Source organism: Podarcis gaigeae (genome assembly GCF_964106915.1).
Source record: "Podarcis gaigeae genome assembly, chromosome: 5".
Taxonomy (NCBI): Eukaryota; Metazoa; Chordata; class Lepidosauria; order Squamata; family Lacertidae; genus Podarcis; species Podarcis gaigeae.
The window spans coordinates 85776147-85790905 of NC_139681.1; the positions used below are offsets into that span (position 1 = coordinate 85776147).

Genomic DNA, 14759 nt, shown 5'->3' on the forward strand with positions numbered 1-14759 from the left:
ATATGAGACTGCATACATTCAAAAGTTTCACTACTATACTTTCCTAAATGTGATGAAAGCAAAACACAAGACATCTTGATTTTCTGTGTTCATTCTCCTGACAAGTGAGGAAGGCAGAGAAAATGGAAGAATGGCAACATATGAATATGGCATGATTTAAAGCCTGCTGGATAAGAAAATGAAAAAAAAATTATATGGATTCCTCTGGCAGTGGGTTGATTGTGCAATATCTTTTAATATGGATAGGTATACCCAATTTGGTGGAGTCGTCACAGTACAGTAGTGGGATCCCTTCCCTGGAGGTATTGATCAGCATCCCTCTTTGCTGTTTGGAAGTCTTTGAAAATATATTTTATTCCAACAAGCTTTTAATGTACAGCTTGTACTGCTATTTTAATTATGTATCTAAGAATCTTGAAATAACTAACAAACCTTTGTTTTTATCTTTTAGGTATGCGTTGGAAATAAAGTTCAATAATACTCAACTCCATCCAAAATAATGGCTGCCATTTTCTGTGAGAACTGTTCCTTTTCATATTTTCAACATGGCCAAGCCTCCCATCATTCTGAAGCTAGTGGAGCTCTTCTGCTCATCATGCTTGGGAAAGTCATGCTCAATCTATTTTTGTTACAAGTCCGAAAATCAAATCTCCGTGAGAGTTATATGGGCTATTTCTGCAATTCACTAGCCTTTGTTGACTTTGTGCTTCTAGCGACTATGTCCTTCATTGCCTCTTTTCAGGATTTCATGCTTTTAGGCGTCCGATTTACTGTGTATCATATCTGTCTTCTGGCTCAGATAGCAGCCCTTGCCTATGGAATCTTATTTTACCCAGTTTCTTTTGTAGCTGGTTTGGATTACTACCTTACAATAACCCAAACTTCCAAGCGTCCTAACATGTGTTGGCGATCACTATACACAGTTGCTGTTGCCTTCACGTGGATCTCAGTTCTCTTTTATGTTCTGAATCTTCCAGGCAGCTCTATAGGACTTGAGGTAAGCCATTCCAATTCTGCCTACCAGTGCCCTTTCTACACCAGCAGCCAGAGCTACTGGCTGACGGTAGGCATGCTGTTTATCATATGCCTGGTTCTTGTATTCTGTTGGTCAGAAGTTGTGGATATGGTAAAATCAATTAAACTAATTTCCATCGAGAGAGAGGTTGTTTTGTTCTTCCCTTACATGCCTGAGTGCAGCCTCAGAGACTCTGCGAAGCATTTTTTGACAAGACTTCTTATCTGCTTTATTGGCACTTGGGCACCATTTGTGCTCCTTCAAATGCTAATCCTGTTCCTTGGTGCAGAGATTCCTGCTTGCATAGAGATGAACGTTCCCTGGCTTTATTTTGCCAACAGCTTTATTATTGGAATTGCATTTTGGGTCAGGCGCCACCAGATTGAAATGACAGAAGAGACTTGGGATGTGGATCCATTTGTCAGCTGGAAATTCTGCTTTGCCCCATTCAGCTGCCAAGATGAAGAGAAAACTCAAAAGCCCGCCACCCAAAGTTTAATCTGTTAGCAAGCAGCTGCGAGAGGTGAATATTGAGTTACCATAATAGCTTGGGGGAAGTTTGTATTATTCTGCGACATTTGTAAACTTTTGTAGGTTTTTTGGGGGGAGGGATCACCAATATGTGTATGTGAGTGGTGCTATAATGTAATTGTGTGCTGTTTACCAAGTTGGATTTCCAGTATGGGTGCTTACTTCAAAATAATGACAAATTACTGTCAAAGGTGCCCAAGCGTGTTGTTTGTAATAATAACCAAATTCTGCCCTCATCTCACTCAAGGCTCTCATATCCACTGGAGGCTACTATGGATGGAAGGAGGCACTTGTTGCAATTCCCACCTTTCTCTTGCAGCCCTCAATACCACCTTACCTTACCTGCTCCCACCAAATGCTGTCCCAAAGGTTTCCTCAACCCTTGGAACAGATTTGGGGATGGGGGCAAGGGCTGCAGAAGGGGGAATAATAGAAAATTGCCTCCTAGCGCCCCTCCATGGAAGCCTCCACTGGATCAAAGAGCTTCTATGAATGGTTGCAATTGGGAAAAACACCAATGGCTAAAATGTTTTGATTTGAAAGACAGTTAAATTGATCTTTTAATCCTTGATGATACCTGATGGGAGCGTATTTTTATATGTTTTATTACAAATATTGTGTATGTGTGTTTTAAATTCTATTTTCCCTCTCTGATTATTTGCAGGGTTGTTCTTGCTTTTATTTTGATTATATATTTTGTGTTTTTATATTGCATAGGGCGGTATATAAATAAATATAAATAATTTTATTTCACAGTGTTAGAGCAACATACTTGAAATAAAGTAATCAGTGGCTGTCACTCTTTCCTCAACGTGAAAAAAAAGACATCAAACTAGACAAATGGAAGTAGCTTTTATTTCTGCAGCACTGTATTCACACTTTCAATGTAAAGTTCAACTATAAACCAAGTTGGTGATGCTGTAGGTCAAATATTTAACCCCACAGGAAGCAAATATTACCACATAAGAATGCTCAATTAAAAAAAAAGTGTGTGCCAATAACAAAAGGTGCAATTACAAGCAAATTGAAGCAGCAATAGTATAAGGTGCTTTGATTAATCCTTTGTATAATCTGATTATTCATGGACAGATTTAATAACAAGTAAATTTTACATCACTCCTACAGACCATAACAAATATGAGAATCTAAAATTCATCCACATGCTATGTAAATATGAAAGTGCTTTTTATATAAAAAGGATACATATAGATCAATTTTTACCGAAATCACTGTGTGGCTTATTCTTTAAATGTAAAAATGATACAGCTTAATTAGGGGAGGGATAATTTTTCAAAACTTTCACTGGAAACAATGAAAGTGCCAAATTGTTGCTACATATGCTTAAACCACTTGTTTAGGAAAATCGAAGTACCATTCCATGATACAAACACAGACGTACATATATTATTATTATTTATCGAATTTATATACCGCCCTGTACCCAGAGGTCTCAGGGCGGTTCACAGAATAAAATCAAAATATAAAACCACAAAATACATAATCAAAATAAAAGCAACAACCCAATAACCCCCCCCCCCCAAACCCCACATTTTAAAAGGGCATAGGATGTCAATCAAATCAACCAAAGGCCTGGTTAAAAAGGAACATTTTTACCTTGCGCCTAAAGATGTATAATGAAGGCGCCAGGCGAACTTCCCTGGAGAGAACATTCCACAGATGGGGAGCCACTGCAGAGAAGGCCCTGTTCTTGTGTTGGCACCCTCTGGGCCTCTCAAGGAGGCACACAAGGAAGTGTGATTAATTTTACACAAATTTATATGCAAATATACTCAAAGTCCCATTGTCTCTCAGCCTCACACAAATTTGCTAATTCCTCACATAACCCTTGTTTCTGTGTTGGCTTTCATAGATGTAACAAAAGAGAAGAGAGGGAGAAATTACCCTGGATAAATACAAAAACGGGGTTCAGAACATAAAGAATTTAGTTTACAAGCTTATAAATTGTAGTTAAGTACTTTATCAGCTTAAACAGCATTTTCAGATATTAGTGCAATAGAAGAGGCAGTAAAGTTAAGATTATGTTTCATCCATTTACTGGTTCACGTAACAGAAATATTATTTCATCCATTATGAAAAGGGTAAAGAACACAAAATGGTCATTTTTCAGAGTCAGAAATGTTTAAGGCCATAGGGCCAATTTTATCCTATAGGTTTTTTTGGAGGGCACAGTACTTTTGTCAATCTATATAACTAGACACCCATAGAGAGGAATTATTAACATATTTATAAACCCAACAGATTTATGAAAGGCAGTATAACAGAGGTACTCTAGCATCAGATGTTTTAAAAGACCATGAATATTAACAAAAAAATCCAGAAAAGAAAAATCCAGATGTGGAAGAAATATTTCCTAATACAAATGAGATTATAGATATAATAAAGTTAATATATGTATTCAGGTTTTCCCCAATGGCACTGGTTCCATATGATCTTGCTTAATTAAGGTGCCAGTTTGAACATATTGATCCTGGCATCAGAAAACCATATTTAGCTGGAACAAACATTGGGCCAACATTCTCCCCCTTCCTCCCACTGCATGCCAACTTTAGTACTTTGATCATAGGATCTTTAATCACAATTTCCCATAAGGTCTGAAATGGGGAAGGATTACTGTAATGCCAGTTTGCTAACCAAGATCTAAAACAACAGGAAAAAGTCAAGAAAGGCTACGGCTACTTAGGGAACAGCCCGTAGACCACTTATATGGGGTTCTTTTATCTTTTAGTTGTTAGGACACAACAAAGGTTGAACTCTTGTGCTATATGAGGCTTTCATTTACTGTAACTCACTAGTTTTAGACATACGCAGGGAACGTTCTCCTACTATTGCAAACAAATCTGTTTTTTATGCCTTCATTAGAATCATATTTACTGAAATGTAAACTGTTCATGTTTACTTAGATTTCACTGATAACATCAGAAAGAACACATTTTAGCGTAAGCATTTTTGATTAAAAAAATTACATGCAAATGTTATGGGAAGAATATGTCAAGTTTGCATTTCAGGAGTGAATATTTACTTAATAAGATTTGTGTGAAGAGATAATAACACTGGTGATGAAATATGATGTAAGCTGCTTGTTTATATCTAACTTAGTGCTGCAAGGGAGCTGTAGTTTAAAGGACTGTTCCATCCTGTTAGAGAAAATGAAGGATGTGAAGTAACTTCCAACAAAACTGCACCCAGGACTTGCTTTGCCATCACTCCATTGCTAATGTCCTTTCCCCATTCTCATAAAATACTGCCTGAGTCAAGTATGACACTTCTCTTCTCCATATACAAGAGCTTTAGCCAAGCTTTGTTAGTCTGTGTTTAAATCCCTCACATGTCCTTACTCCCAGGATAATGTCAGCAGGCATTGATCCTTGGCTATCTTAACTGCCCAACAAGAAGGTGATCCCATTGAATTACTCAAACATAACAAGCATCACTTGGTGCATCACTGATGGGGAGATTATGTAGGTGAATCATCAAATGATTCTCAAACACTGAAAGGCACTTGAGCCCTCTGGCTCATGTCCTTAATTTTGTTTTAAATATATAAAAAGGCAGTTTTCTATGCCCTTTTCCTGCAGATGACTGCTGATGCATATACCTGATGCATATTTACACTGCACACTTGTGGAGTCTACTGTCAAGTCTCCATGGCTGTTTACAATCATGGGATTTTAGCCCACGTCAATACAAAAAGGCTGAACATTGTGACAAGTCATTAAACCGACAGCGATGAGGGGTGGCTGCTACTACTACATCTGGCGCCATTGGACATTTCTAATTCTATTACAGCTTGGTATATGGAAAATAGCCATCTAATGTAAAAGTGTTCTGGAGTGTCAGGAGTATAATTTTGTGCAGTCTGTGCCTGAAACCCACATGGGAAATATGCTTGTGCAGATGCTTGCTAATCTATGAGGAAGACCTGAGGTGTGGCCAGCTCAGGTGGCACAGTCTATAAATGATAAGATTGCCCAGAATAGTAGTGCAAGTTTCTGTGTGACTTGTAGATGCTTCCCCTAAACACCCTCAAGCAAACTGTTTCCTGTAGTTCCCATTAGATTCTAAACCTTGCAACTAACAGTGACTGGACACAGCCCAAGTACGACTCAGATTTCTAACTTCTATAAATGCCATCATTTGACTAGAATCAAGGATGTGATCCAAAGAGGCAGGGGATTTTATTAAAAGGAGAAGAAAACATTGTATTTACCTTAGGACTAAAATTTAAAATACTCCATTCTAAGCCTGTAGCTTCAGTAAATAGTCCCCAAACTTATCAATGCAACCAATCAACCAACCAACCAACCAATGCAAATTACCACTTCCCATTTCACATCCTGTTCTTTTAGAAGCTGTACTTGAGTAACAAAATGTAAAGTGAAATTAGCCCTGAAATGCTGACGCTGATAATGGTGCTGATAATTGCAAGCAAATCATGTGCTTCCACTTGCTGCTGTATTCACACAAGCACTGAAGATCACTTTTAACAAGCCTTGTGCAATTATTTCTGGGCATCCCCTAAATGCTACAAGCACTACTAAAGGAATCTGAAATCCAAGTGCTATTCCTAACTGTAGGGCAGGATTGAAGCTCAATACCATGTAGTCCATACATGTCCATGTTGCTCCATACAGGGTTAAAATGTCTTCAAGATCACAAACCTGCCCCCTAACAAATTAGCCATCTTAAAGAATATTAATTATATCCACTTCATGCTAAGAAAGACTTAAAGGCAAACTGAAACAAATCCATTCACTCAGGGCCCAAACTAGCCTATTAAGCTCTGAAAACCACTTTAGTTTCTCACTTGATCGTGCTCCTTTTCATGCTGTTAGGAATCAGTGTTTTAGAGTGGCAATTCCCAGACTCTGGAACTTCCTGCCCGTTGCCTTTAGGCAGGTGCCTACACCGCCTCTTTTCAGAGCCTAAAAACCTTTCTGTTTAAGCAAGCCTACCTAGACATGCAAAGTTGATGTGTATTTTAATTAGTAATTCTAGCTTATAACGTATATTTTTAACTCCTTAATTATAATTTTTAAAAAAGAATTATTTTAAGCCTTACCTTTATTAACTAATTAGTGTATAATTCTGTAACCTGCTTAGGGGTTTCATTTATAATTAAGTGGCATACAAACTTGGTTAAATTAAGGAGGGAACTCCAGTGGATACACTGGAATGGCTTGTGAAACATTACCTTTGATGGTGGGCGGGGGCAGGAATGCTATTGCCATAAAGAGACAAGCTGAGTTGTAGGGGATGAACAAGGAGGAGATGATGTGCTTTAAGTTTACTGTCCCGAGGTCAATGCTGAGAGCAAAAGGCACTGCCTTTTGGCAATAACCAGTCCGCTGTTGCATACTACAGAAACTTCTCTGTATAGCTTTTGCAATTAGTTCAGTGTGGCGGTGGCTTGGCAATTGTATCAGGCTGCTATTGCCAGGGGTGGTGGTGCTATGACAGCAGCTTGCCACAGCACCAGTCTTCTTTGCCGCTCTGTTTGGTCTGCCACCATTGCCACAGCCCAAGTGGGAGGGGAGAGAAAGGAACCAATCAAACTGGCAGGCTGGTATATTAGGATAAGGTAAGCGCCTGGTTCTTTGAGCAATACATCTTGCAGGACAAAGTGGTTTGTTGGAGACAGCTCAAACAAATGTTTCTATTCAGGGCAGAATTATCTGTGCTTCTGTTCTTACTTTTTATCTTCAGACCCACAGTACTTTAATATACTATATTATTCTATAATTGTTGTCAGGATTCTCTGTGAACCTATACATAGTGCAGCTAATGAAAGTAACTGAGCATTTGGTATAATTTATATAATGTTTATGTAATAATCACTTGGCCATGGATATGAATTTGTGCTCTATTTATAATTACAGGAGATGTAACATTGTTCCAGTTCCCAGATGCTTAAAATAAGAGACTTAAAATAAAAAAATAATAATAATAGCAATTTACAAAACAAAATAAGCTTTGTGTAGCACTCAGTTAAATTGAAATATTTTGATTCGTATGATTTACAGCCCAGTACACATTTACTGAGAACTGTCACACAGAATTAAAATGGGACTTACTCCCACATAAATACACATCATACTTCAGCCTTAATCTCTGTGAAGTAAATGAGACTAAAATGGCTCAAATGTTCCCCACCTAAATCCCATATGAGTAGGACTGAACAACTAATGTCTGTCCATCCTCCAAAATGTGGAAGAAAGCTCTTAATTCTGAAATCCTCCTGTTGTGCTTTCTCAAAAAAACACCTTTACCAGTTTTCTGAACTTACAGTTACCAATACTGTTTAGGCAAAGAACCAGTTCAGTTAGCTGTTCACAACTACTATTTCGGTAAAGAACCAGACTATATGATTTGGAGGCAGCTTTAACTACTTTGCATCCTATAACATGTTTGCATGTTTCATATGCAAAAGAATCGATGCACAGTAAATACGAGGAGTTGGAGAATGATTAATACTTTGTAATTCTCGAACCTTTACCATACACACCTGTAAATGTTTGGTAGCTCTCCTTAACACTATAAAGAATTTACTTACTTTGAGCTTCTGATAATAATTAACGGATTAATTGCTGAAGGCTAACTATAATACCTTTCTGAACGCATTCCTAAATTTGAGATTAAAAAACCCAATAGGGCTAAAACCAGTAGTCTTAAGTATTTTTGCTAATTAAACCACCCGTAAATCAACAGATACAATGTTAATGCCCAATAAAACAAACAACATTTTACTGAGCCATAAGCCCTTGTGGAAGATTCACATTCAGTTAAATGATGATCACAATCTATAAGACATTTCTTTTGAACAAGCTCTATTAAAATGAACAGAGATCCCTTAGTCTTATGACACACTCATTCATGTTAATGGGTCTGGCTTAGGAGAAGTACTCAGTGAACTGGGCCCCATTTCACTGAAGCATCATGCTAACTTAACGGTGGGGTAGAAGATCTTCCAAAGAATGATTCAAACTCCTACTCAGATATAGAGGACAAACTTCTGAACACTTACTCTTAATACTTTGGTGCCATTGGTTTAGGGTCCTTGCTGTAACATGAATAACGGCTGCAGATAACACTGGGCTGCGAGGAAATGTTACAAAGAAAAACCATTGTGATTTCAAAAAGTGCTTATTCCCTTTGGAGAGGGAAGAACAACGTCCCCAGCAGCGTCCACCAGAACACCTGCAAATGGAGAGGCGAGAGAACTATAGAAAGAAAGCGAAGTCTAGAAACGTCTGCTGATCCAATTTGCCCTTGAGAATTATTCAATAATTCGGAGTTGCACACCAGCGTATGGGCGACACATTTCCATTGAACAGGTGTACATTAACTCCTTTGGTCTAAACCAGCAAAAAGAAGGGGGGGGGGAAACAGAACAATAACAACATAATGCCCTCTTCAGTGCATAGCAGCATACAAAGAATCATCGTCATCATGTATGTGCTTTTTACTATAGTCTGGGAAGGGTGCCACACCGCCGTTCCAGCTCTCAGCAGTTTTGCCATTATGTGCATCACACCTAACTGTACAACTTCATTTATCAAGAATACCCCCCACCCCTTCCCCCACCCCCCAAAAAAAACATTCATAGGTTTGTACACATGAGAGGGATGCTTATGCTGACATGGAATTCAAGTGACCAAGGTTCTGACAGTGGAAGGTATACTGCATTTACAAAATATCTTGAATGTTCACAGAAAAGCTTCAGCACTTAAAAGAGAATGCTACAGTGGCGGGGCAGCTGTAGGGTTATGAGAGAAGAGGAAGTCAGTTGCAAGTTCCCTTCAAACTATACGCTCAGGATTAATTGAAACTCAAAAGAGCACAATTAAATGCATAGCATTTTACCATAATCAGTGCTTCCACAGACTCTGTGGACTCTTCTGTTAATCCATATTCTTAAAAAGCTTTCTACAAAGGAAAAAGTGTATAGAAACACAATTTGAAACTGTAATCAAGGTTATATCAAGGTTACATTTTCTAAAAAAAGCTTAAATCTTGAATGTTAAATAATCACCTTTTTGGAATAAGCATCACTCGCAACATATTACAGAAGCCTCATAGAGCTTTCCACTGACTCTCCTTGACCTGCATTTGACTACAACAACAACTTGCCAACACAGCTTATGCTTCCCGATAAGCTGGGTAACTACTGGAAGGTTTGGAAGATTACATTAGATATGCTCCTCCAACAGTCTTTATGTGGAAAAGGATGCTTAGCAAAACACAGCAGTAATAATCATATCAAACGTTAAGATGCTGTTTTATTACAAGTCTGTCATATGGTGGAAGCTGTGATTTAAAGCCTTATTTTCCACTAGGATTCCTTCAAGGAGTTGATTCGTGCACAGATTTTCAGTGCAGGTCCTAGCTTAATATTCATTGCACTCATGAGATGGTCCTCTTTTAATAAGAGGAGAGCCTGCCCATCAATCTCCTGGGCTCGAAATTCATCGGCAATATCTTGGCAACCTGCAAGGAAATGACATATATTAATTTAAAAATAGGCAGCGTGATCTTGAAATAAGATTTCCTCCCCCAAAGCTTGGCTTAATGACTTCCACTTTTATCTAAATATTGCCTGTAATTCCATCCTTGTTTGCATTATTGTTGGTAGAAAAGAGCGCACATTCTCAAGGGTTCCAGCCCTTCATCAATCTGGGCCTTCTCTTTCTACTGTTGTAAAACCACTGAAATATTGCAGCAGACACTTCCTGTTCCTTCTTATCTCTGCCTGCTCTGAAATAAAATAAAAAAAATCCTTCCATAGACCAACTAAGTTAGTTATTGGTATGAGCTTTCGTGTGCATGCACACTTCTTCAGATACACTGAAACAGAAGTCACCAGACCCTTATACATAGTGAGAGGGTGGGGAGCGGTATTACTCAGAAGGGTGGTGGGAATGGGTGATTGGCTGATAGGTGTGGTAGACCTGTTAACAACTGCTATTGGTCTTACAGGAAAAAGCAAGGGGTGAGATGGCTAAAAATAACTTTATCATGCGTAATGAGATAAGAAATAGACCTGAAATGCTCTGAAATAGACCATTTATGTCTTCTGGGGTGTGAAACACTAATATTCTACTTCAGATGAGACACAGATGCAACAGAACGGGAATCACGTAACACTGTAGTGTCTGAAGTGTTCACAGATTACAGCTTGATCTTTGAGAATAGGAACCAAAGCACCGACCACAACACAAGGATTGGGGGGGGGACACCCCCTCTTCCTCCTGCTTGGTGGTGTGAATTAGCCCTGTTGACTGGAGACTTCTTGGCAGTGGAGCGTGGGTGAAACTGGGTCTCTCTCAGGATCCTAGCTGCTACCTAAGCAAACACATTCAGCCAATGCAGTGTTATTTCAACAAGAGATATCTGGGATGTTTAAAAGGAAAACAGAGTTCAGTTGAATAGGGAGGTGTTCAGTTGAATAGGGAGGTTATAGCACAAACCTCTCACTACACAACAGCCTCAATGATGTACCAAGGGATACTGAACAATGCCATAGTGATTATGAAACAGTACTGGTGGACATACTAAGGTGTGTGGAAGCAAAAGAAAAAGATTTAAGAACTGAAAATAAACCAGCTATTTTTGAAAACTGTCACAACAGTTTCCATCTGAGTGGTTTCAAGTGGCTGCGAGAGAAAAGGCCTACTTAGTGGTGGCACCCTGACTGTAGCGGGCTCACCCTGATATCATTTGGGAACTAGGCAAATGTCTTTTTTATTGTTCCAGTTTTTAAAAATTTAACTTTCCCCCCTACAAATCACTTTAATGTTTGCATTTAATTTGTTTGGACCGAGATTTTATTTTATTTTATTTTTGGTAAGCCTGAGAACTTGCTGGAAGTTGCCTTATGAATACCGAAACCCCCCTCTGCTGCCAAGGATTCGGAAAGTAAACTCTAGAAGCACAAGAGGAAATAGGTGTGATACAGTGGTGCCCCGCAAGACGAATGCCTCGCTAAACGAAAAACCCGCAAGACGAAAGGGTTTTCTGATTTTTAGCGGCTTCGCAAGACGAATTTCCTTATGGGCTTGCTTCGCAAGACGAAAGCCCATAGGGAAATCTCCGGGGACAGCGGGGAAGCGCAGCGCGCCTTCTCCTCTGTTCCCGGACCTGTCCTGAAGACTTGCGGTGGGAGGAAGGTTTTCCTCCCCACCGCCAACATTCAGAAGGCTGTTCTGAAGGCTGACGGTGGGAAGAAAAGCCCTTCTCCCCCGCCAGCCTTCAGAAGAGTTCCCGCAGGGCTGCCTAGGCTGCAGATAGCAGCCTGCTGCCCCGCACGAGGGGCGCTCTTAAGCAGAGCGACCCTCGCGCGGGGCAAACATTCGCAGCTTGGGGAGCCCTGCAGGACTTCCCCGCAGGGCTCTCCAAGCTGCGGATAGGGGTAGCAGGCTGCTATCCACAAGCTGTTTACAGGGGCAGCAGGCTGCTATCCGCAGCTTGGAGAGCCCTGTGGGGAACTCCTGCAGGGCTCCCCAAGCTGCAGATGTCTGCCCCGCGCGAGGGGCGCTCTGAAGCAGAGCGCCCCTCGCGCGGGGCAGCAGGCTGCTATCCGCAGCCTAGGCAGCCCTGCGGGAACTCTTCTGAAGGCTGGTGGGGGGAGAAGGGCTTTTCTTCCCACCGCCAGCCTTCAGAAGGCTGTTCTGAAGGCTGGCGGTGGGGAGAAAAGTCCTTCTCCCCCCACCAGCCTTCAGAAGAGGTCCGGGGACAGACTGTCCCCGGACCTGGTCTGAAGGCGGTCTCCATAGGAACGCATTAATTGATTTTCAATGCATTCCTATGGGAAACCGTGCTTCGCAAGAAGAAAAAACTTGCAGAATGAATTAATTTCGTCTTGCGAGGCACCACTGTATTAACCCTGTTTCTTTGCAACCCAAACCAGCCCTCCTACGCCTCCTCTGTCTCTCCCCTCAAAGTAGTAATATTGCCATCGGACATTCTTAACAAACAAATGTGCTCCATCTCCATACCAGGCAAAGAATGTATGAAGGCCCAAACATCTTCCACAGTCCATCCGGAGGGATCAGATTGTATCGCTGGTAACAAATCCATGTTGTCTGTTGTTTTCCTAATTCTCAGTTCCCTAAGTTCACGCTCTCTTTCCCTTTCACTTTGCCTTCGCAAGCGAGTGGTCATGGCAACCGGTACATTGTCTTCCTGAGAAGCCAAGTCTTCTTCTGCAGATGGATAAGTAATTGGAAGCTGGAAAATGCAGTACAGATAAACCACAGTATAACCATTTTCCTTGATTAACTCTTACAAAAGGACACCGTGGAGTTTAGTTAGCATTCCACAGACCTGTCTAAGGAAGTGTTCCCTGGGAGCTCCATCAGAGCTGCTTGGCCGTCGCCCGCGTCGCCCAAGGCTCCGGCTCCAACGACTGCTTTTGTCTGAGCCATATAATCCAAATTTCTTACTGCAGCTGACGTTGTACCTAAAAGATTTTTAAAAAATTAAGCACTCTGAAAAATTGCTTCTGGGAGAAGAATGTCAATGCTCAGTGAGAACTAACTTTTTTAAAAAAGCAATAGAGCCTTTGGTTCCATAATGCAAGAAGGAAATAAATATCATAAACAATTATTTTCTTATCAGAAGACATCTGAAGGCAGCCCTGTTTAGGGAAGCTTTTAATGTTTGATGTATTACAGTATTTTAATATTTTGTTGGAAGCCCAGAGTGGCTGGGGAAGCCCAGCCAGATGGGCAGGGTATTTTTTTTTTAATTATTATTATTATTATTATTATTATTATTATTATTATTATTGGTCAAAGTCCATCAATTCATAGTTTAAAATAAATGTTACTTCCCTAAATGTTCTGAGTTAACTATATCTATACATAATTTGAAGGAATGCCAATGAGTTCAAGATATTTTAGTTTACTATCTCTTGTGGTTTTATATGATTTCACCTGCAATTCTTTGGCTCCTAGGAGGGTGAGCCAAAGGTAATAGGAAGTATCAGATCTTCTCTGAGGGTGGGGAGAGTTCTGACTTCAGATTCAGATTGCCCCCCCCCCCCGTCAGATTCCCCTCCTCCTCCTGTTATTACCTCTACAGTCCATACCCTACCAGTGTTGGAGCTCTAATACAGGTGCAGCTGAAAAGGGGACATACCAGAGGAGGACTGAAGCATGACAGGGGCAAATCCAGGCTATGGCTTGGATCAAGTGCCCCAAACTACCCCCGTCATTCCACATATCCATGACCCACACCAAAAATAATTTATGCCCAGGGGCTAGTATAGTTCAGTATTGTTTCTTTCCCTCCATTCCAAAGTTCCAACTATGTGCTACATGAAGAAATACTTTTATTTATTTCAACATTCAGCTTCACTGGAGGCTCATGAACTCTGCTATTATGAGACAGGGAAAAACTTTTCTCTATCCACTTTTTGCATGAGTCGCTGGTGGTTGTGTTGTTAATTTCTTTACATTGCTTTTAGAGCACAATAAGTAGCATGTTTGGGGTTAATTGGTTTTTTTAAAACAACAACAACAACAGCAACAACTACTATGATAAATGTTTTAATCAATCATACTGATAAATTGGGGTCTTATTTGCATAAGTCGTGAAACTGAAGTAAGAATGAATTCCTTTAGTAATTAATTATGATTAAAGTATCTGTAATTACATGTCAAGCGGTACCCTGTGACCCCAAACGTAAGCTTGTTTATCGATTATTTGAAAGACTTGATGTTTAAAGAAGTGTTGATCCTTTTTATGACTGAAGCCGGACAAGTTATAGCAAGGCACTGGAAAACATCTGCTAATTTGACCCTGGAGACTTGGTTGGAAAGGGCATGGAACGCTGCTCTTATGGAAAAGTTATCAGAACAACTTACACCTCTAAAAAACACGAGAGCTAAGGATGGTTTTGGAGAAACATGGTACATGTTTATTCAGCACGTCAGAAGAGACAGCACAATAACAAAACCACCAGCAGTGCATGGCTCTCTCTGGAACAACTTGTTAAGGTGAGAATAGAAAACAATGCCCAACAATCACAACTGTCCAAAATCCGACACGTGAAATTCACTGTAACGTATTTTGGGAGAGAAGGGAAATGGAAATTTGTGTTACATGCTTCATAAACTTGTAGTTTTTTAATACAGTACACCAGGGGTTTGCAAACTTTTTCAGCAGGGGGCTGTTCCTCAGACCTTGTGGGGGG

At 40.2% G+C, this 14759-nt stretch overlaps 2 protein-coding genes across 12 annotated transcripts in view; one reads left to right on the top strand and one right to left on the bottom strand.

The window, feature by feature from the left end:
• Positions 1 to 2294, top strand: part of GPR160 (G protein-coupled receptor 160) — a 32982-nt gene extending 30688 nt beyond the window's left edge. For both annotated transcript variants that reach the window (XM_083739883.1, XM_083739882.1), the window contains exon 2: positions 452 to 2294. In XM_083739883.1, coding sequence (XP_083596009.1) covers positions 500 to 1522 — 1023 coding nt within the window. In that variant the 5' untranslated portion in view covers positions 452 to 499 and the 3' untranslated portion in view covers positions 1523 to 2294. The remainder of the gene's footprint in view (positions 1 to 451) is intronic.
• An 85-nt stretch (positions 2295 to 2379) lies between these two features.
• Positions 2380 to 14759, bottom strand: part of PHC3 (polyhomeotic homolog 3) — a 54717-nt gene continuing 42337 nt past the window's right edge. For 8 of the 10 annotated variants that reach the window (XM_083739311.1, XM_083739312.1, XM_083739314.1 and 5 more), the window contains 3 exons: positions 12887 to 13022; positions 12559 to 12790; positions 2380 to 10051 (listed from right to left, as the gene is read on the bottom strand). In XM_083739311.1, the coding sequence (XP_083595437.1) occupies positions 9897 to 10051; positions 12559 to 12790; positions 12887 to 13022 (523 nt within the window). In that variant the 3' untranslated portion in view covers positions 2380 to 9896. The remainder of the gene's footprint in view (positions 10052 to 12558; positions 12791 to 12886; positions 13023 to 14759) is intronic. The other 2 variants (XR_014564312.1, XR_014564313.1) reach the window with 2 other exon arrangements.